The following is a 26338-nucleotide window of genomic DNA, read 5'->3' on the forward strand; positions in this document are numbered from 1 at the left end:
TGGTGTTTGCTGGGGGAAAACATAGCGTGTTTGTTTGAAGGAACACTTGTTCTCTTCTGTGGTGCTTGCGGTCCTGGTGGACGTCTGAGCCAGCTGATTGTCTTAGGAGTGACCCTCCTGGATGCATTTTTCAGATACTGCTGTGACACCCAACTGTTAACTATTGGCCTCGCTGAGGTTATAACCACAATAGGTACAAAACTATAAATATAAAAAGTGCAGCAAGAACATGGCAGGGTGGAGGAGGAAATTCTGCAGCTGTTATAGGATGGGAGTGGGATGGATAAGGCACATGAACATCAGTTCTTAATTTGAACTCGTGTATTTATTAGCTGAGTGGTAAATTGCAGCTCAAAAGAGGAAGAAGGGAGAGCAAGTTTTAGATCTGTCACTTTGCCCACTCCTTCCATCAGTATGGTTTCAGTGGGATCAAGCATCTTTTAAAATAGCGTTTAGCACTAGTGATCTTGGCAATTGATCTTAATTTGGTGAAACCAGCAGGCATACTGTTTAGAAAGAAGTACACTGGTTTTCTTGCAATGTATGGAATGCTATACAGATTGTATAGATCTATGCTGTACAGATTCAAACAGTGCAATGCTTTAATGAAGGACAGTTAGGTTTAATAGTATGCTTCAGATACCATATTTCCCTGTAAAAAAGTTACTTAAAGCAAGAAGTCCTGCATTCATAAAACAGGAAAATTCCAACCTGCCTACTGCAGTACCTGATAACAGAATCTGTTTCAGGTTGCAAAGGCATATTATTTTCTAGTCCAGTATCCGTAGATCTGTAATGCACTGGCAAGTATCAGAGTCATTCCAACAGTTTTTACATTAACTAGATCATGCTTATGATGAGATGTGATGTATAGCAGCAATTAACTTCGACAGGAACAGTGGGTGGCCTGTTCATCAAAGGTTGCTGGGTGTTTCTGTAGTGATTTCAATAAAAGATTTGACTTTTAGGCCAATGTTTGCTACTGTCTGTTTTGCGTTTTTGTGGCGTGACTTGGAAAATGTCTCTGTTTACATGTTTTACCTCTTTTCTGTAACTTTGTTGCAGATGAACTGGTAATAGTGTGGCTAGGCCTATTCATGTAAATTGTGAGCCACCTACTTCTTGGCTAAAGAGAATTGGGAAAATGTGGCTGTATGCATTAGAGGAAAGCTATGCCTTTCTCTATTCCGAGTTGCAACGGAGCCTTAAGTTCACTGAGCCACGTAATGCTTCTTTCTGTGCAAGGCATAGGATCATCTAATGAAGATGAATAACATGCATTCTCCCTCTCTCTAGGGAAAGATGTTCTGTTTCTTTTTCTTCAGATGTTTGGGCATTGGGTTTCTAGATTAAAAAAGACATCATAGATAAGTAGCAACTAGGTCAAATCATAGCTTACAAATGTTTTTTTTTTTCTTCTTCCTCTACATTTAATTAGTAAAATCAGTATTTATTTCTGTTATGGAAACAAATGAAAGAGAGAAACTGCATAGGCTACCTTTCCTTTAATAGGGAAGTGGGTGACAATCTTGATGGAATAAGCTCAGAGCAAGCAACTGCGGCAGAGTTGTAATTGTGAAACTTATTATTAATGACATAATTTGAGGTCACAGTTTATCCCCACTCCCAATGTCTGCTCCCTCTGAGACCAGACTACTTGCATGTAAATGGAGCTAAGTGTCACATAGGCCAGGTCTTTGGCTGGTGCTATCTTACCTGATCAATTTTCACCAAGTGGGATGTAGGCTTATTTATGCACTAACATGGAAATTGGAGAAAGAAGCCCAAGCTTAGTCAGAGAAGAAATGAAAATTGTCTGCCTACATGCCCTGACTATTAGTTACAGCTGAACATACTTTCCTTTTAAAGAGAAAAGTCTTTTACAGACACTGAATGTTCTTACGTTATCACCTTACTATATAGTGCATGAAACATGACCTTAATCGGTGCAGCTGAACCTGAGTACTGCGACAGCAGATAGAATGATGTTAGATCTCTTTTGTTAAAGCTGAAAGTGAGAAACAAAAGGCAAACACACACACCCCAGCTTTGAAAGGTGGTGTCCTTCTGTCTGACCTTGAAGTCTCCAAAGACACTTGGGCTGAGATAACAAGCTGATGAGAAGGGTGACACCAGGTATGAGGGCTTCAGAGTTTCTAATGTGTAGAGACAGAGCTCTAAGTATGGCAAAATATATGCAAGTGTATATTTAGCATCTTTAACACAGAGTCTTAGTGTCAAAATGCCTGGCAGAAAAGTCTGAGCTGTTCTATCACCAGCCTGATTTGCTGCTCCTTGGCTGGCAGTTTTGATTCTAGCTGTGCTGTGGAGCCAGCTGCTGGGTATTGCCAGCAGGACTAGAAAGCTGCAGTAGTAAAACCTGAACCAAGTGTTCAGGTTATAATGATTTAAACTTGGAAGGAGTATGCGCTGCTGTGGAAAGTCATGTTGGATCACAACATGATTCTCCTAATAGTGAAGGAGAGGTGGGGAGACCTTGTAGGGATCCTGGCTAGCTGTACACACTGGTGTAGATGTATTTATAGGGATTTTAGATGCACATTTTCTTGGAATGATGGACCATAGTTCAGAAGCACCCAAGCTAGCACTGATTAGAGCTGTTCCTGGAAAATGGACAACTTCATGTTATGCTAAAACTTGTCAAGCTTGACTAGAGTTAGCAGGGTCTTCTGGAGTGAATCAGTGAGACAGCTGGAAGAGTCCTGTCAAGTCAGCATCACCTGTATGAACTAGTAGGATTGCTCGAGTAGCACTTTTTTCACAGAAAGTGCCTTAGTTTTGTAGGGGCTAGAGGAGAACTTTAAGGAAACTAGGAGTCTGCAGAGCTTCAAAATTACTGGGTGGAGTGCTGGAAAGCAGACTACTTATTGCTAATGTATGGTGATGATTTGTATTTCCATGTGTCCTCTGTGACCTGTAAAGTAAGCCTTGCTACCTAGCAGGTACCACTGGTCTGGGCACTTGGTTGTCAATCTGCCTTCGTGATGCTTTGTTCTCTATGAAACTAACACTAGAGGGATAACCAAGTATAGAAATGGTAGTTAGCAGCATTCTGTCTACAGCAGAAGATACATTTAATGGAAAAAGCTATCAAGATTATGCTAACTTCTAAATTGGACATGAGGAAAAGATTAATAGATCTGAGGACATCTTTGGTTTCTTGAGGACTTCAGTGAAATTAGATCTTTTCCTAGCGACATTAGGCATATGAAGGAAGACCAGTGATTTGTGAGAATTGTTTTATAGGCACAACACTTTACCACGAAGTTTGGCAGTAGTGAATTGGTGTTTCTGACTTATTAAATGAATGCATCCCTGATGGGTGTCACTACCCACGCAGTACTGTACCTTTGTGTCTCTACTAAGATGCTGTGTGTGTTTCAGCAAACAGTAGGCAGTATTGTGAGGTTCGGTTGATCACATGAAAGAGTGACGTCCTCTACTAGAGAATAAGGGAGTTGAGCTGTGGATGTCCAAAGTGGACTTCTCCTTAAAAGGGACCAAGGTGAGTGCAGGCTTCATCAAGCAGGTGCAACATAATCTGGTGAAGGTGAGAAGCCTGCCTGAGACGAACCAGAGTATAACACCTAATTGTATGTGAAATTGAAAATGCTGAAGTCCAAGTTTAGGTGTGGCAGTAGGGGAGAGGTAGAGACAGAAAAATAATTCTCAAAAATCACCAGCATGTCTTCCACTTGAATTCTAGGGCTTTTCATTCTGTAAATTCTATGTTCCAAGTAATAGGATTCTTGATGCCTCTCTCCTTTTCTCTTGTAGAATATGCACTTAGCCTTCAAACTGAGAGAATTAAGTTTTTTTTAAGGTACTGAATACTCTGGATGTTGACTTTAATCACATAATTTTAACACTTAACTGAAATACTTTGAAGAATGCCTTTTATTTGAACTGAAGAGGTAGAACATGGTGTTCAGCAAAAAATCTGAACAACATTGAAATCTGTTTGCTTGAATCCCAAACAAGCATTAGTAAAATGTGAGGTAAAATGAAGGCATCAGTTGGAAACTGCTACAAATTAGGAGCATTAACTTGGTAGGAATGAGGTGGGGGCAAGAGGGTATGGCTAGGCAGGCAGCTTTCTGCAGACAGTGGAAGGAGACATGTAGCTTCATAGCTGCTTCATATATATCACTGCTTCACTCCAATCTGACAGATACACGTTTACCACTGGAAAAGGATGCAAGCACATTGCTGGCTTGGCACACTTTAAAATGCATGTGCCAGCACACATGTGCCACAGTTTAAGCGGGGCAGCCAAATGCCTAAGGCAGGCCAACTCCATGCCAGTTTTAGTTAGCCAGTCAGACTTGTTAACTATCGCTTCTTTCCTTCAGCATATTTTGCAAGCTACTGGACAGCACTAACACCCAAGACAAGCTGAATGAACCTCTCAAGTAAAATTACAGGAGATTGTGTCTGTTTCACAGGGCTTTTGTTCTGAGAACTGCCTTGTAGTCTTTGCTTGAACAAAAGCTTGGTGCATTTCCTCCTGGAACTAGACTTATGAGGTGCAGATGCAGAAACATCGATAGCAAAGGATGTAGCATTAATGTTGTAAACTGAAAAAACCCCACCAAGTTGCAAATCATCTAGATGCTAGCAATATCTTGTAATCATGCCATATAAGCCTTTAACAGATGGTTTTGTCCTACTGTAGTGTGTCAGGCAGTGCACAGCTGGGTCTAAGTCAATGTAGTTACCTACTTTCTGCGTGAAACTCAAGAAACCCATTTTTTGTCTTGTCATAGGAGGGGTATGTTAGAATATTAACAAAATGATTGGATGACTTTTCTGGAAGAGCACGTTAGGTGCTTTTTAATGGTATTGAATGATGGTTTGCTATGCTCATGTGTGAATAAGGTGAAAAGGTTTAGTTGGGTAATGTTTTTCTTTCACTTCGTATGCAAGGCACAAGGTACATGATGGAGCCTAGTACGTAGTGGAAGAGTGAAGGCAGAAGGAATGACTGATGTCTACATGGACTGGAGGAACTTCCAAGTTTTCATTGAACTTGAATTGGAAAACAGTTCAGTGGAGGGAGAGCATTTGAAACAATGTGGGGGAGCTTTTGCTGAATCTGCCTGAACACACATGCCCTGGACTTGCTCCTTGGCTAGGGCACTCCAGGAACTGTAGAGCATTTAGTCTTAATGCAGGTAACTTGGTGGGCCTGTCCTGGGGCTGGGCAGCCTAGGAACTACCTACAGCTACTCAGTGGAAATTGTTTGCTTCTCTGCTGCTATTAACAATGAAGCTGATAGCAGCATCAGTTTCACTGAGTCTCTGGAGGGTCCTAGGAGCTTCTGATTTGTGGAAATGACTATTTTTTTCAGCGAGCTTTTTGACAGAGCTAGTGACCTGGCTTTTCTGCTTGCTTTATGTGAGTATTTTTGATTGCTGTCCCTGATTCCTGACGATCAAGGTGACCTTGTGCATCACCCTGTCCATTTAGCTTTTTAGTATGACAGGGCTGTTTCTAATCGCTTGGCTGCTATTTAGAGTCACAGTACCAAGATAGCTTAGCTCTGAACTGCATCATGCTTTGAACGCAGCAGTTCCTCCAAAGTCTCAGTGGGCAATTTTTGATACATATTTGAACAAAGAGGGACAAATCCTTTGTCAAGCGAGGTCCCAGTTTGAGGCAGATTCAGCAGCCAGTTCAGGGTTCCCCTTGCATGAATCTTGCTGTGGCACAGAGCCAGAGATAACAGGTTTACGTCATCTGTCTGTGCAGCCTCTGGGCAGGGTGCATTGTCAAGGCTGCAGCATGCTTTCAGTCCAGTAATTCCCCTGCTACTGGAATAGCCCTAAAGAAGTTACTGTCATAACTGCAGATGGTTGAGGGGCTGCTTGGAGTTGCTCTCTGTGACAAGGCTGGCTGCCCAGGGGCTTGAGAAGTAGAGTAAGTGACGCATAAACATCCTTGCCACTTCGTCTTACTCTTGTCTTGAGAATCAGAAGGCTTTGCCCTAGGGTTGAGGCAGAAAGTTCCTTTGCATGGCAACTTGAAACTGCATAATTAATACCTTTTAAAAACCTGGCTAGCCAGTTACTAGTGGAGTCTAACAGACAGCAATAACATCTGTTTATTTCTGGAATACATAGGGAAACAGGAAGAAAGTGAGAACACATTTTTGAATTACACAACTGGAAATAAAACCCCAAAAATGCCAGTGGAAAAATGCCAGATTTTTTTCAGTTTGAGAAGAAGCAGCCTGTTTTAATAATGATAGCCGATATGATCAGATACGAAGCAATTTGTCAGTGCAGAGTTTTGCCATTAATAACCCAACTGTCCCTTGAAGACAGCCTCTAACTCAATTACAGATGGGCTGTAGCTCAGGGAATTAAATTACCCTAAACTTCAGAAGGGTCTGGAGGAATGATATATAAAGTAAATATATGTTACTAAAACACCATCCATAATCAGTTATATTATGCCTCAAAGGATGCTGACTCCTTAATTGGCTTAAGGCACTCTTTCTATCTAGGGATGCTAATATTAAAGGATACCCAAGATATTGTCTGAATCCAAATGCTTTCCTCAGATCCCCAAGGTTCTGTTTTGCTCCTAATCAGATGCCATGGTCAGTTGCCATTAACTGCCTGTATTGCTTGCACAGATAGCCAAAGCTAATAATTTGAGTTGCATGGATGTGCTTGTTAGTCCATGTTTTGCCCTGTTGCAAAGTGAAGATTGCTGGGAGGAAATGCAATGTCACAGGGAGATACAGCATGCTGTATTTCACAGTATGAAGTACTGACTTGCTCAGATTTTCATTTCTGAGAAAAAAATTGCAGTGCCTCCTCCCCATGGTACTGTCTGTGTTCTGCTGCCCTGGTACAACTGTTTGTGGATCAGAGACATCAACTATGTTACTGAAACGGTCAACAGAAAAAAATAAACCATGTATTTTTTTTTAGCTGTATCATTTCAGTGATTGTTTTCAACACAGCTCTACTAAGGGGTTATTTTTAACTTGAATAATTTTAGTGCTCCTAGTTTCTGTATGACCTTGCAAACAATTGTATCCAAACAAACCAGGACTTAGAAATGACAAGGTGTGGTTAGACAGGGCTACACTGGGAAATAAGAGTTTCCTGCCCCAGAATGCCCTTTCTGGAACTGTTGTGCCAGGTCTGATGCTGCCAATAGGCTAAGAAATAATAGGAGAGAAAAAAGGATGAGACCACCTGAAGAACCTCAGACATTTTTCATTTATGTCATCTAGCTTAATCAATTTTTATATAATTGAAATATTCCTCTTGGGTCACCATGATGTTTCCTCTTTATCAATTTCCAAGGTAATTAGGATATGGGCTGTATCACCCATGTCCAAATGAGAGCTGAGGCAATGTTTTGGCAAGTGGTGTGAGAAGGCTTCTTCTGTGGTTGATTTTACCCTCTTTGCCCTTTGCTAAACAAAACCTAACCTGCAGTTTAGAAAAATTCCACAGTCCCACGTTGAGGTTCCAACTCTACTCATGCAAATAATTCTGCTGAATTGAAGGCAACTATGTGTCCACATGTATTACCCCATAAATAAGCCTTGCAGGATCAAATCCTCAATTTCCTGAAGAAAGAGGGATTACTTCTCATGGCTGGCATGGTAATTAACAGGATTTGGGAAGTACATTCTTGCAGTTGCTTTCAAAATTAACTTCAAAGATTCCATTAATCCCTACCTCAGAAAAAAAAAACGTGATTACAATGTCTTTGGAGAAATATCTGCTTAGTAATGTTTAATTCAAAATATGCTAATAACCTAAATATTAAGCAAGCTACTGTTTGTGCTAATTATGTTGATTACATTTGGTGTTGGTGTAAATATTCTGTTTAGAACATTATATTGAATCTGAATACAAAATTAGCAGATTCTCACTATGCTGATTTATAAATTGCAGCCCAGCATTGGCAAAAGTGGGGCACAGTGAAAATTCTTCTCTGTGCTATTGGAATATTTACAAACAGCACTAACTGGATTTTTATATGCCAGACTGATTTTTCTCTGCCCGTTTTCAGATGCCTCCTTACTTAGCCTGAAAGTGTGCTGAATGCTGAAGCTCTGTCTATGTACGCTCAGAAGTGCCTGTTCTAAGGACTTACCTCAAGCCAAAAGTTCTGTCTGGTTGAAAGTGAACAAATCACACCTCTTAAACTGAGGCAAATGCCCTAACTCTGGTAACACTCCTGTGATTAAGGTACTCTGCCAATTGTGTGGAGTATGTGTTTTGCATGGACATGCAAATAAAATGTATGTTTTATGTGGACAATCGCCACATCACGAAAAAACGAATCAACAAACCCAGGAGCAGGGACTGCAGCCATGTTTTCAACTACCCTGAGAAGTCTCGGCTTTAAGGTTACTCCTTCAGTACCTACTGCTTTTTCTGTGCCTGGTTGTCCAGTGGATCAACAAGAGGGCCAGGACTTCCAGCAGCATGTCTCCCTGTACTGTCCCGTGGAAGTTGTGGGTTAACCCTAAGTAAACAGTATCTATACCTGCACATTCTCGTTCATGGGGAAATGCAGCAACCAGTACATCAGTGGTCAACCTGGTAGATTTTTTTTTTTTCCCCACACAGGCTGCAGCTTGTATGGACAGCTGTACCTTGACTATTGTGCTTTCCTTCTGTGTTTGAAAATAGTTCTGAGACTTAATTTGAACCAGTGTAGATGGCTGTCAAAGAGGTAAGGGTATGTTGAGGTCTAGGTTGTGTCCTTTATAGAAAGATGAGAGCAAGTGGTAAAGTTTGTTTCTTGACCAGGTTATTGCAATGGCAAGAACCAGAAACTGATCCACAGTACCTAAAAGGAAAATTATCTGTAGTTATCCGCAGCCTTGTTGTTAATTTCTGACAAATATTACTGTGGTTTCTAGGATGATAAGGTCTGCGTGCCTTCAGTGACTATAAAATTCAGAAAACCAGTGCTCGTTACTGCCGGCTTTTAGCCACTACAGTTTGAATCCTATCAGTTCATCTCAGCCTACCTGTGGAGTTTTAATTTATTAAAATAGCTATAGGAGGGCCTTAATAAAATTAAGGACAATCAAGAGCTAGTCAAGTAGAACACTGCTTGACCCACAATGATAATGACAGAAATTGTCAGAGTGCCAGAGATTGTTTAGTTTTGACAGCCAGTATTGAAAGATGGGTTCTTGGCACTCTTGTTCTGGCAATATTATGCTGCCTTGGCAACACAGGACAGCCAGAAAATGAGCTGTAGTGATCTACCTTTGTGTAAAGGAGTATGCGGAGAAGGTGCTACATAGGCAAGAGTAGAGTCCATATCCTAAAGAACTGAGATCCTAGGGTGAGAGCAGCCTAGGAAAAGTGGTAGTCTCCAGAAAACTACTTATACTAGAAATGTAAGCTTATTCATAACCAGGAGTGGACTCCTTTGCACTAAAGTATATTTTGATAAATGTTTTTTCTTTGTCAGGTGCCCAGAAAATGCAGCTTGTGATTTCTTACAATTATGTTTGAGAGAAGTGACAGTCACATCGTCAGATTTACCCATCATTCAGAAAAAATATTGGCTAGATGTTCTGTACCTGATGCAATTACTTAAATGTGGGGTTTGAAAGACACTTTCATCTCAGAAATATTCAGTACCACGTCTATAAAAATATGGGGAGGAAATTAAGTGGAGGAACTTAATAAAGGAGGCTCAAGCAGACCAGTTTGGAAAGTTTACTTGTGTAGCTTCTAATGCAATTTTCATTACTGGATTCAAGATTGTCTCTGGAATTCTTCAGTTCTGTCTGCAGATGTTCTTTAGGTGACTAGCTGTACTTATGTGAATAAACCTGTATGTCACAGAACCCGGTCAGGGATTTGCCATCTGGCTGTATTGCAGGCCAGTTGTGAAAGAACTTAGAATAGGAGAGAATGAATGAAACAGCAGAATTTGTGCATGGCTTTCCCACAGTACGCTTTATCTCTCCCACCTGTTCATCTTCATGCTTTTTGATATGGAATTCCAGAAAATACAATAGTGCTAAAATTCCAGTCCCACTACTTAGAGGCTGAGTATCCCTTGCAGCTTCAGTAAACAGAAAACTTTCTGTCACAGCAGCATATTTTTTTCCTGCTCTTAAATTTTCATTTTAAAATTTTTTAGCCTTCTTATTACCAAATTATTTACTGTGTAATGGTTAAGAGTGTTTTTCACACTTATATGTGAGAACTGTTGAGTGCTATAGTTTCAAGTAAACAAGTGATGTTAGAAAGTGGTTGTCAAACACTGAAACAAATCTCCAGTAAAGAAGAGTTTAACCTAATAACCACACTGAAATCCTGAATTCTGCAGAATGTTATCCTCTCATCCCAGATTGTAGCTGCCTGGTTCTTGCCCCTGCTTATACTTAAGATCTACATTTAGTTTGATGTACAGCTTGTGTTCTTTGCTAGAGCATAGAATAAAAGCAATTGGGAAATTCCCATTGATTTCATTGGGCTCAGAATATCACTTTATCACATAATTATTTTCAGGTGGCATATATGCTTAAAGTACAGCACATCCCTATAACATTTCATATGTGATAATGAAATCTTTTGTCCTGACTGAAGTCTACACTGAATCTTTCTGCTATTCACTTTACAACAACTTCCCACTATTTCTGTTCTCTCAGTTCTACCTTTGGCTTACCTTTTGTTCTTTGATACAAAACCAATACACTTCTGAAAATCTACAATAACTACTTTACTGGGATACAGCCTGTTGTACCTTGTTGGCCCTGCGCTTGGATGAAGCAGCAGAATAATGTTATTACTGCAAGGGCCTGTTTGTCAGAACTTTCTGGTGGTTTCGTGTCCCTTATCTTGGGCTTTCTGTGGTTCACTGAGAAACAAACAATCCTCTACCCCCCAAAATTCTGTAATCAACACTTTACTAGAATCCCTAACAATGAGGTGCTAATTGGAAGGACAACTGAAAAGGTCAGTCTATTTCAAGACAAGAACAGAATGCAAGATTAAAGGCAAAATTTAGGCTTGGGGGTACAGGAGGGGCTAGGAGGATAAGTAGAAAAGCTGCTGCAGTAATTTAACATTCATCTTGAAAAGTCCCCTGGGCTGCAAATTCACTTTTGACCTTAGTTTGTATGCCTAGGGGACTAATTTAATACAGTTTTTCATACCACATTAAGTAGCTGCTGTTTATAGCACTAAGAATTTAACAGGAAGCTAAACCTGTTCTTTTCTTACTGGTATTTTGGGGCATATGGCAGTTCTTTTCCCTTCCTCTTCTGACAAATTGGGAGTGACTTTGATTTTGGAGGCATTTTTGATGATGTGCCTTTGATGTTCTATAAAACCACTGAGTTAAAAATTAATATAACCCCAAGCAGTCATAAACTATGTTTCCTCCTACGCAACATAGCAACAAAACTGTTTATCCTGGTTTACTGTATAATCGTTATGGTTTTGCACTCATGTTCATTTTGGCTCTGGTGTGTCGTCTTTAATGCCTAGTGGAAAGTTTATTCAGTGCTTCTGTTCTAGTGCTTGTCTTAGCAAATCCTGAAGAATTTTAGAAGCAACCTTTGAATGAAGGAAGCTGGCTACAAGTTATAGGAAACAGAAAGCATTAGACTGCTTTTATCTTTCAAAAAAAAATATGGTCAACTTGTTTAAAAGCAAACCCCAGATATTAGTATTGTTTTTCTTGTCTTTCGTTGGTTTTAATTTGTTGCATCCAAGGACAATGTCTGTTAAACGAGCTTTTGGAGGGCTTTCATTCATTGCGACCTGAAAATACCGCTAGTTACTCCTCCTCACGCTTAGTCCTCTTGTGCTCTGAAGGACATAAAAAAGCTAAGCTTTGATTTGCTGTCTGTAGTAGCATCATGAAAGGTGATGAAAGAAGCAAGGTGCTCCAGCTGTTAACATCGCCGGCATCTTGAAAATGTTTTGAAAAATAGATCCATGAAATGTATTGAAATAAAAAAACTAAAGGCTTTGCAGGTAGACGATCACATTTTATATGGCTTTGTCATAAGCTTCAATGCCTTATTAATGAGAAACTGATTTTCACTTTCAAATTCATTGCACTCACTTGGAAGACAGCATTGTGCTTAGATCAAAATACTTATATAACTGAAGAAAAGGGTATCAGAAGCTTGTTTGGTAGACTTTCAGGCTTCTTTCTGTGTATGTCCAGTAGCCATCAATCAAATGAACAGCTACGGAATACTTAGACTCATTTCAGACTTGAAGAAAAACCTTGACCTTGTGAAAAGAAAAACCCTCATTGGCCAAAGCCAAATTTTTAGTCATTTTCTTTGACAACTTTCCCCTCTCCCTGAGGAGAAATCGAGAGACATGAAATAAGTGTATGAATCCATATTCTAGCACTCCATAATAGCAGACTGAACCTGACAGGTATAGCCTAGGGAGGAAAGAGAAGCTTTCATAACGGCTAAGTAGCACAGCCTGAAACACTCAGAAAATAAGACAACTTGGAAAACCATTTAAAAATAAACAGAGAGAAAAAGCAGTATAGCTACCATTTTATAGGTGGGGAATATCCAGGGTTTTCTGAGATCAGGTACCAGTAAAATAACAATGAAGTCTAGTTTCAAATATGGATTGAAACTGAAAAATGGAAGTATTTACTGAACTTTAAATAAAGGCATACAAGTTAATTTCTTCAGCCAAAATGGTTGTTAGGTGGATTTCTTGATTTCTGGCTGTTGGTAACTTATGCTTCTATAAAAGATACCTATCCCTTCAGAATCTCATTCTTTGATGTTATTGGCCAAGTTTTCTTCCGTGTCTTAGGCTCTGAGGCTCCAGGGAGAAACGGATATATTTTTATCTTATGCGGAGACTGTAGCTGTGGTTATAGACTCAGAGTTGTTTTCTCTGCGGATGCTCTGTCTCATTCCATGGAGCGAGATGAGGCAGAGCCAGCAGAGATAAGCACTAAAGTCTGCTGTGGGGAAGATGATACCCCACCACCACTAGCATGTGGATGCACAACAGACCAAATGTAGCTCTTTTGTATTCTTCTGAGCGGTTTAAGAACTTAATTTCCTCCTGGTTTCTATAATAACAGCTAAGAGTGCCCATGAAGATTTTGTACTTGTCATGATTAACTCCATCTACACAGAATATCCTGAAAATACAACCACTATGGGAGGTGAAAGACAAACTAGAGCAATAAAGGAGGTTTTAATCAGATTTTCTAGAATAAATACCTGAAGAGAGGAATGCCAATGTGGATTTTCATAAGAGAATTGATTTGACTTCATGTTTTGGCACAAAACATTTGGTTTGCAGTAGAACTGCAGCTGTTAACTTCCCAATGCATGAAGATGTGCTGCCTCTGATAGCTGAATGCTGCTGGATTTATTAACTGAATTTCGTTCCTAGCTTTTCTCAAGTACAACCCTAGAGGATAAATTCTGTAATCTATTTCAGTAATACACAAAAGTGTGGATTTCTTATGCAAAATTATGCAAAATCTACCATACTAGTTTCCTAAAGTACCTTAATTCTACCTCTGAGATGCCATATCTGGGGGATGCTGCATAATTTTCATAGTGACCACTCCCAAGTTGGAAAGTCAGGTAGAAGCATAACCACTTTAATATGGCTCTGCCATTGTCAATATTTATATTTGGACTGCATTGGTGTTTGCTACATGTAACTTAATAAAGTGACTTTTTCATGGAAAGTCCTGAGGCTTTGGACGGAATGAAGATAAGTAGGAAGAACCATCTCTGCTTGTGAATGAATTGTAAAGGTGAATCTTCTGGCAAAAGTCAGGTCAGAAGAGTCATGGAGATGGAGATACAGCAGGGACTCAAAGAGCTTATATCCTTGTACTGCTGGAAACTTCGCTAACGTGATAATTTTATACACCTGCATGTGTAGTTATACAGCTGAACCTAGATGTATTAAACATTCCTGTTCTGACTGCTAGGGTTTCAAAACACCATTGCATGAGGATGAACCACTATCCAAGGTATTGAAAAGAAAACAGGCTGTAACTGCTAGTAATTCCATGGGGGAAATGCACATTCCAGTTTGTACTAACCACTTGTTTTTGATTCCCCCTACCAGAGACAAGGAACCGGAGCTACAAATGGAAAAGACAAGACACCTGGTGAGAATGGTAAGGGTAGACTGTTTTTCTTGATGGAGAATATTGAGTCAAATTGAGCCAAAATATTTTTTATTGTAATGATAGATGTCAGACAGCAGTGGCCTTGCTTTCATATCTTATCTTCTGAATGGGCTTTAAAAACTGGAAGGACATCAATTGGATTGTTTCCTTTATATTAATATGTTCAAATTGTCTAATAAAATGGATGCCTGATTATGAGCTTGTTCTATGGTAAATGAAAGGACTCTGTAGAAGTCAGTGCAGGTACAAATGAGGCTAGTGCAAGACACAGGTATGTGTGAAAAGGATACAAGAGACTAGGTTGAATATTATGAGCAGCTGTTATGTGAATGGGTAAGATGAACAAAAGTAACTGGTTACATAGGACTTGCTCACAAGCATAGTTTCTGTGGTCTGATCTCACCTAGTTTTAGCCCCATAACTAAGATACCAAAGTTAGAATTGCCTAGAGCTCATTTGAGTGATGTTAGAAAGAGTAGTTCGTATGGCAAACAAGCTCATAACTTCAGCACTCCACATAGAGAAAGGAGGCATGCATGAGTCTGGGTTCCTCACCTAAGGGGTGAATCACTGGGCTTTTAGGACCCTAATAAAGAGGCCAGCAGGAACAAATTTCTGCCCTTTAAGTGGCACAAACAACTCTAATTGGAAAATTATGATTTTTTTTTTCTAAAGAAATAAAATCAGTGAAAGTAGCAATTGCTTTTGGGGCTGAAATCTCTTTATTTCGTATAGGATGCAGAAATGCTTTACACACAAGTGATCACTTGCTAGAAATCTGGTTACCATCAGAAATATTTTTTCAAAGGAAAATATTTTGATCAGCTTTAATTATGCACCCCGCTGAATACAAAGCAGCATTGGTTTGTAGACAGTCATGAATAGGACAAGTATTAAACTAAGTACGCTGTCTGCTTCTGTTTCATCATCCAGTTCAAATTAAAAGATGTGTTCTGATAGTCCATCTCATCTACTGGAAAGCAGGAAGCATGTAAGTCTCTGAAAAGCCAAATGTTTTCTAAGATGAGATATTTGAGCAGTTGTTTTGGATGTACATTTTGGTTTTAACATGTTGGTCTGAACAGAATTTTTGGGCCCTTTGAGGCCAACACATCCTAAAACATTAGGAGAATTCTTTACGTGTAGTTTTCCTATTACAGAGAGGTGACTTTCCCATAAGGGCTGTTTGCATAATTCTACAGTATCTGAAATCCATAGACGATGTTCCCAATATGATTAAGCACAAATTAGAGTGGAAAAAAGAAATAAATATTTTGGCTTGTTGCAGTGCCTTGAATTAGTGGGAGCAAATGTACCCTGACAGCAAAGCCATTTACATTCTGAAGTTAACAGGAAAGGAAAGCAAGGAAAATTGTCAGCCATTCAAGCAGCATGGAGAGCATGTTTTTCTCTTTACTGTTTGAGCACATTGAATTGAGCTCATTTGCCTTGAATTTCTTGACAAATAAAATTGTCCTGTTGTCAAGTTTAGCTTAGATTTACAGATCCTGCAGCCTTTTTAAAAGCAAATTATTTTTTTTATCGACATGAATTTTGAGTGAGAAAGGGCTGCATCATTAATTCACAAATATATGTGATTCTAGTTGTAGCATAATTTTATGTATCATATAAATAGGTGGATGTGCAGTTAATCTTAGACAAATAGATACCAATTAATTTCTGTAATGTAATTGTAACAAAAACCCTGTCACCTAAGTAAAATAGAGGAGCAGCAGGGGAGATAGAGTCCTCTGATCTCCCCAATCCACATGCTTGCTTGAAAATAAATCAGAATGAGAACTTTGGACCTGAGATTGAATTCTAAATCAAAGAAGCAGAAATGTATAGCTCTTTGTCCTTATTAGTTCTATAGTGAGAACTCAAGCAGTAGTGTTTTAGTCCTCTGAAAACTGGGGTGTGCTGTAAATCTGTGGATGCAATATAAACCCACTGTTATGTTTTTTGGCTGGAAGTCTGTAATATGTCTGTCTTAAATTTTCATTCTGGCTGTTATCAGTCTTTTCTTCATATGTTTGTTTCCCTGTCAAAAGGAAACTTCCCCTCATGTTGAAAGTGGGGAGTGGGTAGAAACTAAGAACACTTTAATCATCATCTTAAAAAAAACAACCAAACAAAAAAAAAAAAAGAAAGAAAAAAGTCATGCTACGAAAATGTTTGCAAAGGGAAACTAGTCTGGTAACTGTCCTTGCTCTTGATTACAAAATCAGGATAAGCTGCTGAAAACTAGCCCTAACAGTAAATAGAGACACTTAGCTGTTTTCAGGGGTTTTAATTCACACAGTGGAGACACTGCTATGAGAGAAGTTTTGTGTGTTGTTTGTAGAAAATGAATTTTGGGCCTGTCTCTAGGCTGGCTCAAAACAGGAGAAAAATCTAATGACCATGGCAAACAGCATTCTCCCTCTTTGAAGACATGTGTGGTGTTGCTGTCACTGCAAAGCATTCAGGGAAATGAAATCTCTGAAGATTCCTTTTATAGAAGTGAATAGCTTTGGTATACACTTGTGAACGCATGTTCTTGTTTGACCTTTGTCAGATAGCAACACTATATCCTTAGTTGTATTTAGTTCTTGCCTTCTTAGCAGTGGTCTCTGCTAGCCTCCCTTCCAGTGGAGGATTTTATCACGCAGAATGCAGGGTCAGTCCCAGTTTCTGTTGAACTGGCATTGCTTCATTCTAGCAGCCTTGCTTTGTTGGCTCAGGGGGATAAGCAGTGGAAAAGACTGAGCCTCGGAAAAGCCCGTGGTGCAGAGCAGTGATATGCCACAGTACAGGAGTTTGTGATAATGAGAGAAGAAAATCCCATACACAAGCTGTACTGATTGTCATATTGATGAATGGACTGTTGTACCTGCATGGGACCTTCATTCAGCAGCAGTTATCTTCCCTCAGTAGCCTTCTTAAATTGTCTTCGAGATTGCTAGGTTGTAAGGTGTGAGGGACAATGGTTCCTCTTTTTTTCAGAGCAGTGTTTATTTGCAGATGGGATTCCTTTCTACTATATTTCATATATTCTATACCAACATATTTCTTTGGGTTTATGCGGCAACAAGCTTGGTAGTTTTTGAAGCTGTGTCAGTGTTATAAATACTGAATAATCACTTATGTTGGAGTAACTTTTACTCACACTGAGAGTTTTGCTATTAACCTTCAGTGACTCACTGGATGCTGGTCATACCCCAGATGACATTTGTCTATCTTGACCTTTTAAATAAGTTGTAGATTTTCCTTGTACCAAGTTATGGTCAAAATCAGATGGTGATTCATGTATTCCAAAGGAAGAGTGACTTGCATTACAATGTGCTTTCATGGTACATCATTGGCTAGTGAAGCCCATGGAAGAGCTCCTGATAGCTTCAGTGAGTACTGTATAATAGCTTTTCCATCCAAAACATACTATACTGCAGTCAGGATAGTCTATGTAACTTCAATTTGTTGTCAAAATGGGAAGAACAAAAATATTATTGGGAGTAAATTACATAAACTAGTTCTCCTGGGTGGAAACTGGTCAAAGGACTATTTTTAAAGCATCACCCCCATAATGATTAACAGTAATACTAGGCATACAGAAGCATCTATATAAAAACAGCTTCTACATTTCCATGTAACTGTAGCCGCTATAACCTCTTTTGGTCTCGAAGGACTTAAGTCTGTCTGAAAGCCAAGACATACTTATTTGTGTATACAATTAAGAACTTAACTTGTAAACTCTATTATATAATGCTATTCCAAAGGGAAGACAGCAGTACTATCCCCATGCATCCCCTCCCATATGAATCTGACTTGGTCTAGTAGAGTTCTTGTGTGTTAAGAAGCTATAATTATTTCTGTCTTCAAATTTAGAATCGGTCTTTTACCTATTGGTAGATCTCACTTTCTTCTGCAAGGACTTAAGGCATGAGGTTATTTATTGATATTTGTTTATCACATTCTTGGAATATTGGTTTTATCATTCGGCAATATGAATATTTCTAATAGCAAAATATGTGTTTTCATGTGACTTCCTGGGTCTGAGTGAAATGACTATGAGAAGACTTTACATGAACTTTCATGTCATGGTCAATTAAGGCTACCCAATCATGCAAAACGGTCAGTTGTACTGAAAAAGTGAAGCGCTTCCTTTCAGTTTAAAATCATTCTCAAGCATTTGTCTTGTCAGTGCATGATGTCTGCCTTGGGGTGGTCAGAAAACTATAAACGAATACATGGTCTGCAATTGCTCCTCTCCATGCAGTACATGCCTCTACACCAGGATAAAGAATCAATAGAGTTAACAAAGTAAATGCTTATCTTTTATATCTAGAATGGGGTCATCTAAACTTATATAGATCTGAATACTTCTAGAAGACATTAACAGTAATAGTAAAGATCTTGAAAACAATCATATGTGGTAGAATACAGATCTCTCTAGTAAGCTTTCCTGGTAGAGGGATATGCATCTTTCAGTATACTCAATAGTTCTTTCACCCACTTCATCTACTCAAGGAGTTTGGGAAATTCTGCACTCTGTGCACACTGCGCTTAGGAATAAAGAATCTAGCTAGGTCTGACAGAGTGAATAATCATCTTCATAGTTATTTATACTGAGTGCTTAGCTTAATAGAGCTTTAATACCTGGCTAGAGGCCAGGATCATTATTGTAGTATAGTCTAATATAAATATCTGTTTAAGACCTCAAAATTAATTTTCCACTAATATTCTCCAATGGCTAAGTAAAAATGTACTGTTTATGGGAACAGCCCTGCAAATAAACTTACTTGTGGAAAAAAGATTTTGAAATGGGAGGGAACACGAGGCTAATTTGTATAAATATTCCAAGGATCTTATGGAACTTGGTTTGCTCTATCTGCCCAGGTCTAGAGGTCACATTCTTTAGTCGCAGGAAAGGACAGTGACTGAGTTGCAGTATTGCAATGCTTTGTGTATTTTGTCTTTCCCACAAAACATTGCTTGTGTGGCAAAAAATGAAATAGGTCTTGCAAACAACTGCTGAATCAATGTGGAAAAAAAACCCAAACAAAAAAACCCTGCCCTTTCAGACTGCTTCTTTCTGATATTTTGCCCCCACAGCACTAATATGAAGCTAGAATGGGGGAGTATTGTATGAAACCAATGCTGACTTTTCCTGGGTATTATGCTGAAAATTTGGGGAAAAACAGCCTTGCTCGCTTGTCTCTTTTCACTATGGTATTCTGTTAAAATTCTCCTGTTCCTTGAAAGTTGTGCTTCATGGAATATGATAGTAATATGGTCTCTCTCTTCCAGTTCTTTCAGTCTATTTCCAGAGCCAAATTTTGTCCCATCTCATACAGTTTATCTGGTACTAATGGAGATTTAAGAAGCGAGATGAGAATTATTTGCTGTACCTCATCCCCCATTTCTTAAAATAAGAAGCCTGTGTCTCAGCAACATTCCTAAACATATATGCAACCACTGAGTGATGGAACACTTTCTCAGAGTTTAAATACTGAAGTGTTTGAACTCTCAGCATAGTTACATAAGTTGTATTTGGTCATGTACAGATCACTCAGTCTCAGGAGAAGGTGTAAAAATCCTGTGTGAACTCGAACACTATGATCTGTAGCTGAGAGTGTTTCAGATGAGAGTTAGGAGAAAAGTTCAAAGGAGACAAATCTAGACATATCTCCTCTCAAGGCGTAACTGTGCATGGCAAAAACACTGCAGACAATCTTATCTGCTGAGTCTCATTTCAGGCACTTTCTTGTAGCTGCCTACACAACGTTTACCCAGAACCAAACCAAATACATCTCAGGTCCCCTCCTGGCCTGTTCCTTCCCAGTTAACCAGACTAGTCTGTTTATCAAGGAGTCTGTTCATCTCTTTTGGCAGCCAACGTGCCTCAGCTGAAGACTGATCTAGCCTTTAATGACAAGGCTCTCAAATTGTTCACGGTTCTTCCCTAGAGAGGATGCTGAAAGGAAGAGAGGGGAATTATACATGAACTTCATTTCCTCTCCTAGGTGAATTTCCATTTCTCAAGGCCAGGGATAAGTGTAAGTCCTCTCCAGAGGAATACTCTGTGCTTATTTATTTGGGGTAATGATGACATTGAAAGATTGTTCACCAAAAAATTTGTATCAACAACTTTTAATGTTTATCCAGCAAAAAAAACTTCTAAAGCAATAATTTTTGTGTTTGAGATAAAGTAGACACTTTCTGTACTGAAACTTCACCTACCCCCACACGTGTCTGTACACATGCAGTGCCCATCTGGTTTCATGAAAAGGATCCTCTGGTGCAGTTTAAAGTAATGAGTATATTTAACCTTAAGTAATACTTGTAAAAGAGCAGATAATGTTCTTATTCCCCTGTTATCTGACAAGTTGGGGTTGATACTGCGCATTGCTGCTGCACTTCATCTGGTAATGAGAAGCCTTCATTTTTAAATGTTTAGCCTGAAGCAGCTTTAAAAAACAAGTATTAAAAGTTTCATAAACTAGCAGACCCAGCAGTGCTCATATAGTGTGGCCCGTGTCCTGTCTTTGGAATTGCCTGCAATTTTTCATTTTGTCATTTATAACTACTCTTACGACTACCAAGTAAGTCCATCTACTGACACAAAGGCTACAGCATATGCATATGAAGGATGTCTGTGTATGTGTTTATATAATGTTAATTATGCAGCTTTTTCTTGCATGTTGCTTTGGGTTTGGTTTTTTTTTTCTCCCCGGGACTGCACTGGAGAGGAGAAGAATGCCTTCCTATCTGATGGAAGAGTACCAGGAGAGGAAATTAAATGCAGAAGTCCCACAGGGAAAAAAAACAAAGCAAAACAGTACAACCTTAGAATGATTTCAGCTTTTTTAAACTCACTTTTTAAGGATTTATGTGTTGAAATAATTTCATATTTGTTTCTCCTTTTTTTTTTTTAATTCCCTTAGAGGAAAATGTCCCAGCTAGCTGGCACGTTTGAGATGGAAAAAAAACTTGCTCTTAACACTACTGCTACAGATGTCTAGGTACTTACATGGTCCTCACCACTACAGTAACTTGAGCGTCTTCCAAGTATTTAAAAATAGAGATAACAATAACAATTTTTGCCCTGGTCCATTTCTTTCTTTCCAGCTTGCTACGAGAATAACTTGATTAATTTATGGGAACTTTGTTTTGCACACAGTGCCTGCATGCAACTTAGGTAACTTGTGTGCCTGCCTGTGCAATGCTTTTGAAGTGAATGCACCCAAAAATACAGCTGCATTTCTGAAAATGTGAGAAATAAACATGTGTATAAGTACATATACTTGCCTGTTGTCATTCATGTAGCCTACTCCTTTGCACTGTTGCAGGAGGTATGAATTAAGTGAAGCAGCAGCATTCCTGCAGTATTGCAATTAGATTCAGCCCAAGGAAATCATTATGAATTATGCTAACTTGTAACTTAGTTTCAGTAATTAATAGAGGATCAAAGTCCTGTTGTGTTAGAGGGTGCACTTACTCTCCCATAAAACCTTATTATGTTGTCAGGCAAATGGAATCCGTAAAACTAAAGGTAGACTATTTAAGTTTGAGACTCGGGCCTCTCCAGGATGCCCATGAGATGATGACATGCTCCTTTGCCCTTCGGTTTTTTGATATTTGCATTGACTGTGGCTTGTTATACTCTGGGTTTGGCTTTTCTGATGGCTGGTTTCTGCCTGTAGCTGACAGCCACCTCTACCCTGTTCAGTAAAATTTTTGTCTCAGTTTCTTTGTCCTTTAAACAGTGACAGTTACTTGGATCCAGCTTGTTGCAGCATTGGGATCCTGGCACATAGGAGTTACCTAATTCAGTGTGTGTTTGAATACCTGAGAGGTGGTAGGAGAGCCCTACTCCTTTTTGAGAAGCTGGTCTGTCAAGATCAGGCTAGGTCATTAGGAAAAGAGTTGGCTGTAAATTAAGAAAAAAAAAACAATAAAGCTTTGGTGATGCTAGTGGGTTTTGCTTTTTAGATGACTCATAAATATGCTGGAGTTCCCGTCAGGTGTTAATGAGGAAAGGCAGAACTGAAATTATGCCTTTGACAAGTACCATATTTCTTTTGGAAATCAGTCTGTAATTATCGGTGTGCTGCCTTGACTATACACCAGGGAGAATGAGACTTCTTTCCATGACTGGCACGTAGCTGACACGCACTGGCTTGATTCCATGAATGTGCACTCATTTGAAACCATGCTGTCATCAGTCCTCTAAGAAGAAGAACATTTAGTTCTGCTTTGCTGCTGGTTGGAACCCAAATGAAGGACCCAAGTCAAGCCAGTCTCTCAATAACAATGGTAAAACCATTATTTTACCTCTGAAATTAATCTGTCCTGACATTGTGATGGTTTGAACTTTTATCAGGACTAGAGTCAATGGCAGCATATTTACACTGGAAGTCTGTGGAGCTGGGTTGACTTGCACAAGTTGCAGGTCTGTCTTTGCATGTTTCTAGACTACTCTGACAAGAGATGATTCAAAGGCTACCAGAGGTGCACGTAGCTCGGCAGCATGTTTTTTTCATTTAGTGGAAGTGAAAAAATGAAAGAGAAATGTAATCAATGCACAACAGTGGGTACCAGGATTTACTGTTGCAGAAATGTGACTTTTCTTTTTGACTATACACACTATCTGCCTTCCTTCATACAACAGGCTTTTGGTTTGTTCTGTTATTTTTCTTTTCCAGAAGATGTGGTTTTGTAAATTAAATGAAAATGCTTTTCTGATTATGAGTTTCTTCTCTGTTAGCAATTCTGTAAATGATTAATCACTTTTTTTCTGAAGGTTTTTAAGATTTTAATTTATAGCACACAGCTGTCTTAATGCACATAGCTTGATGCTCCAAAATTAGCTTATAATTTGGTGTTATCAGGGTCCCTTGTGTAACCAGGCACCAGAATTTAGAACGGCAGGAGTGTTACAGACATGATTAAAATTTGGTCCTTAGCTGAACTAGTGGCCATAACAGAGAACAGTTAAGACTGCAAAAGGATGCTGCAATATGAACCAGCATGAGTAATGCTAAAATAAGTCCTATAGAGCCTGTATATCTCTGGAGTTAAGTGGATGCCCAACAGGGTTTTTCAGGATGTCAGTTTTGGACCTGGGCCACAATGGGTTATGAATAGGAAGGGCTGAGAAAAATGTGGTTTTTTCCAAGGAGGTATTCTCAAGAAAAGAATGAACTTGCATAGCATTGGAGATGGAAAAGGCATTTCAAGAGTTACAATGGAAAATAGGGCAGGGTGCTCTGGCAGATCCTGGGAGATGCTGTGGGTAGTCTAGAGACTGGAACTCAGCTCTTCTCTGTGGTCTCACAGTAACATTATTTAACTGTGGTTGATGAATGAGTACTCTAACTGTATTTTGAATATCTCATCTTTCATTCTAATTTATACCTAAACTCCCCTGAGGCTGCTGATTGACTTTGGTTGGAGAAAGTATGAATTGCTAGGATTTAGTGAAACACTGGCGCTCCAGTGACCAATTTGCTAGCTCCTCTAAAAGCCACTAATAAAAAATGGACCTGTACAAATGTATTCATTAGCACAAACTAATTAAAATCCAGGCTAATAGCCAGAAAAACAATACACTATTGTAGGATTTTGGTATTCATTATGTGTCTGCACTAATCCGATAGTAACCATCCTGGCTTTTCAGTTTCTAATATATGTTACTGCCAGACAGCTAAGAGTAAGCCTTTTGGATTGCTGATGGGCTTTTTACTCTAAGTAATTTCTATTGTCGTATGTTCTCCAGAAGTGCTCCTTTCTGAGAATGTGTTGCAACAACTCTTTATTTCAAAAACAATGCGTAGGACAGTCCTTCACTTGAACATTTATTTCTTTTGCACAGGGGTGGTGCATTAACTTCCAATGAATTGACTTTGGTATTCTGAAGTTTGAAGCTTAGATGAGCCTTGATCAGTCATTTCCTTTAGTTCTGTAGGTGTTTTAAGGGCTTGTTCTGTTCTTTTTTTCCTGTTTTGTATAGGCACAGTTTTCTCTAGATGATGTTGCACAAATGTATGTAAATGATTTTTGCTAATAATATTCTATTTCAGTGTTTATTGAACAGTTTAATTATCATTAAAATTGGTTGCACCAGAATTTGGTGCTGAGGCCCCTATAGACACTGCAGAGAGATTCTGACCCAAGTTTCCGTCAGGAAGCAAGAAGCTATGGAAGGATAGGAGAGGAGAGATCAACAAAGCTTGAAGATATGTTTATTCTTCTCACCATAGACTGATTTCAGAGTTGAATGTAGGTTATCAAGTGTGGTGCCTTTGGGAAAAAAAGGTGGATGCACACGTTTTGTCAGGCCTCCAGTTATGCTGGGGTTCCATCTTGATATATGATGGGAGTTGCATATACCCCCATCTTTTCACCTCAAATAACCAGGGGCTAGAACCTGCACAGGGAAGGATGTCTAGACAGAGCTGAGGCAACTGGATTCAAGGCTGTTTGGCATCCTGAAGCAGCTACCTCTTGGTCTAGCAGCCAGCAGACTAATTACTAGCAGGCACTGCAAAGCAGAGGTGTATTATGATCTCATTGAATGACTTTGTTCATAGAGCAGGCAGCTGTATTTTTCACTAGCAAAGATTTCTTGGTGACCTTTGCAATGAATCTATTCATAACTAAACTATCTAGTGTGAGGTCTACCTCTGGCAGTCAAAGACGTTGCACTGCCTAGAAGAAGCCTCAAAAAAGCGTTCCTGGGTTCTTTTAGCAGAGAAGGTAAGAAAACAAGAGGAAAGTGTGTGGCTTTGAACCTTTTTATCAATGATTGATAGATGCTGTTAGTGGAGGGCACAGACACAGGCTTTGTCTATCAGTCATGAGTCGTCATTCTATCCACCAGCACCACTTTTTCTTGTCTTGGACAAATGCAAGCCTTTGGTTTAAGTTCCTTTCTTTGTCAAATTTAAGAGAAAGAACTAGCTGTGCTAGACTTCAGTGGAAAGAAATCTGGAGATTAAGGATCCATAAACAATATTGTTTATGATCAGCACACTGGCAGACAGGCCTGTGTCATATGCCTGGTGGGACCAGGTGCACAACTTGGAGCTGTTCTGCCAATGTCCAGGGGGTCTGATGGACCCAGTCTGCACTAACTGTTGGACCTCTTCGAAACTGTGGGCCTGTGCCAGAAAAAGGTGTCACAGCTGTTGTTTAAGTATTTCTGGTTGTTAAATGAGGGACCACATAAATAAAAACCAAAGGACTGAGTCCTAAGATGGAGGGAGCCCTCTGGATGTCTCTCAGCTCAAATCCATTCCATTACGGAATAACATCAAAAAGAAACTCTAATTTTTGGCTATTCCCTCCATCCCTCCCATGCCACAGGCAGACTTTTTGAACAATGCAGTCTAGAGGCTGTTCTCAAATGCAGCAGAATTAGTGTAGATTTTTGGTCTTTATTCATCATCTTAAAGATTACTGCTGCTGATGTTAGCATTTTCTGTATTACATGATGGACTGGCTGAGGTCCAGAGTGAATTGGAATTAGCATCCTTATTTTTTTCCTTTCATTAGTTATTTTTTTTTTCTTGCAATAGAAGATGCTGCACTCAAATCAAGGATGAAAGCTGCATCAAGGGATATTAGTGCTTCTTTGTAGTTTCTCACCTGTATATCTGCTTGTGTGAGCTTGTAACTCCCTCTCCATTTGGTTCTAAGTTTCAGGTTTTAATGAGCCTAAATGTAAGTACATTCACAACTGCCATTATTTTTGGAGTGGGTGCTATGGAAGATCACTAAGAAGTTATAGTTTTCCTCTCCAAAGTATAAATAGATTCAAATTTACTTGAAACTTGCTATGGAAAGGTTTTTATAACTGCCATAAATCTGACCCTGGTTTCAAGCTTCATGCAACTCGTAGGACTACACAGTGACTTCCTATAACAATAAGTAGTTTTCTCCAGGATTATGTAGTACCATGAAGCATATTTAGGGGCAGATCTCTTGAACTTGCAGAATAGAAACTAGCTTTTAATAAACCTGACCTGAGATAGAGAGCAGCTGCCTCTCTTCTGCTGTGCGTTTGAGTTTTCTGGCCTAACAGCAAGACGCTGAGTACAGCTTCCACTTTGGTTCATCACAGCTTACCATTTCAGTATAATTGCTGAGATAGTGAGCGATCCAGCCAAGAGCTGCCAGCCT

The 26338-nt window shown here is 39.3% G+C and overlaps 2 protein-coding genes across 2 annotated transcripts in view; both read left to right on the forward strand.

Annotated features, from left to right (window-relative positions):
• Window positions 1-26338, forward strand: part of SH3BGR (SH3 domain binding glutamate rich protein) — a 614594-nt gene that overhangs the window by 132772 nt on the left and 455484 nt on the right. The gene's annotated exons all lie outside the window — the stretch shown is intronic.
• Window positions 1-26338, forward strand: part of PCP4 (Purkinje cell protein 4) — a 51094-nt gene that overhangs the window by 5266 nt on the left and 19490 nt on the right. Inside the window, exon 2 of the mRNA XM_069849938.1 lies at window positions 14113-14164. Within this exon, the coding sequence (XP_069706039.1) occupies window positions 14113-14164 (52 nt within the window). The remainder of the gene's footprint in view (window positions 1-14112; window positions 14165-26338) is intronic.

The sequence above is a fragment of the Phaenicophaeus curvirostris genome, chromosome 1, assembly GCF_032191515.1.
Source record: "Phaenicophaeus curvirostris isolate KB17595 chromosome 1, BPBGC_Pcur_1.0, whole genome shotgun sequence".
Classification (NCBI taxonomy): Eukaryota; Metazoa; Chordata; class Aves; order Cuculiformes; family Cuculidae; genus Phaenicophaeus; species Phaenicophaeus curvirostris.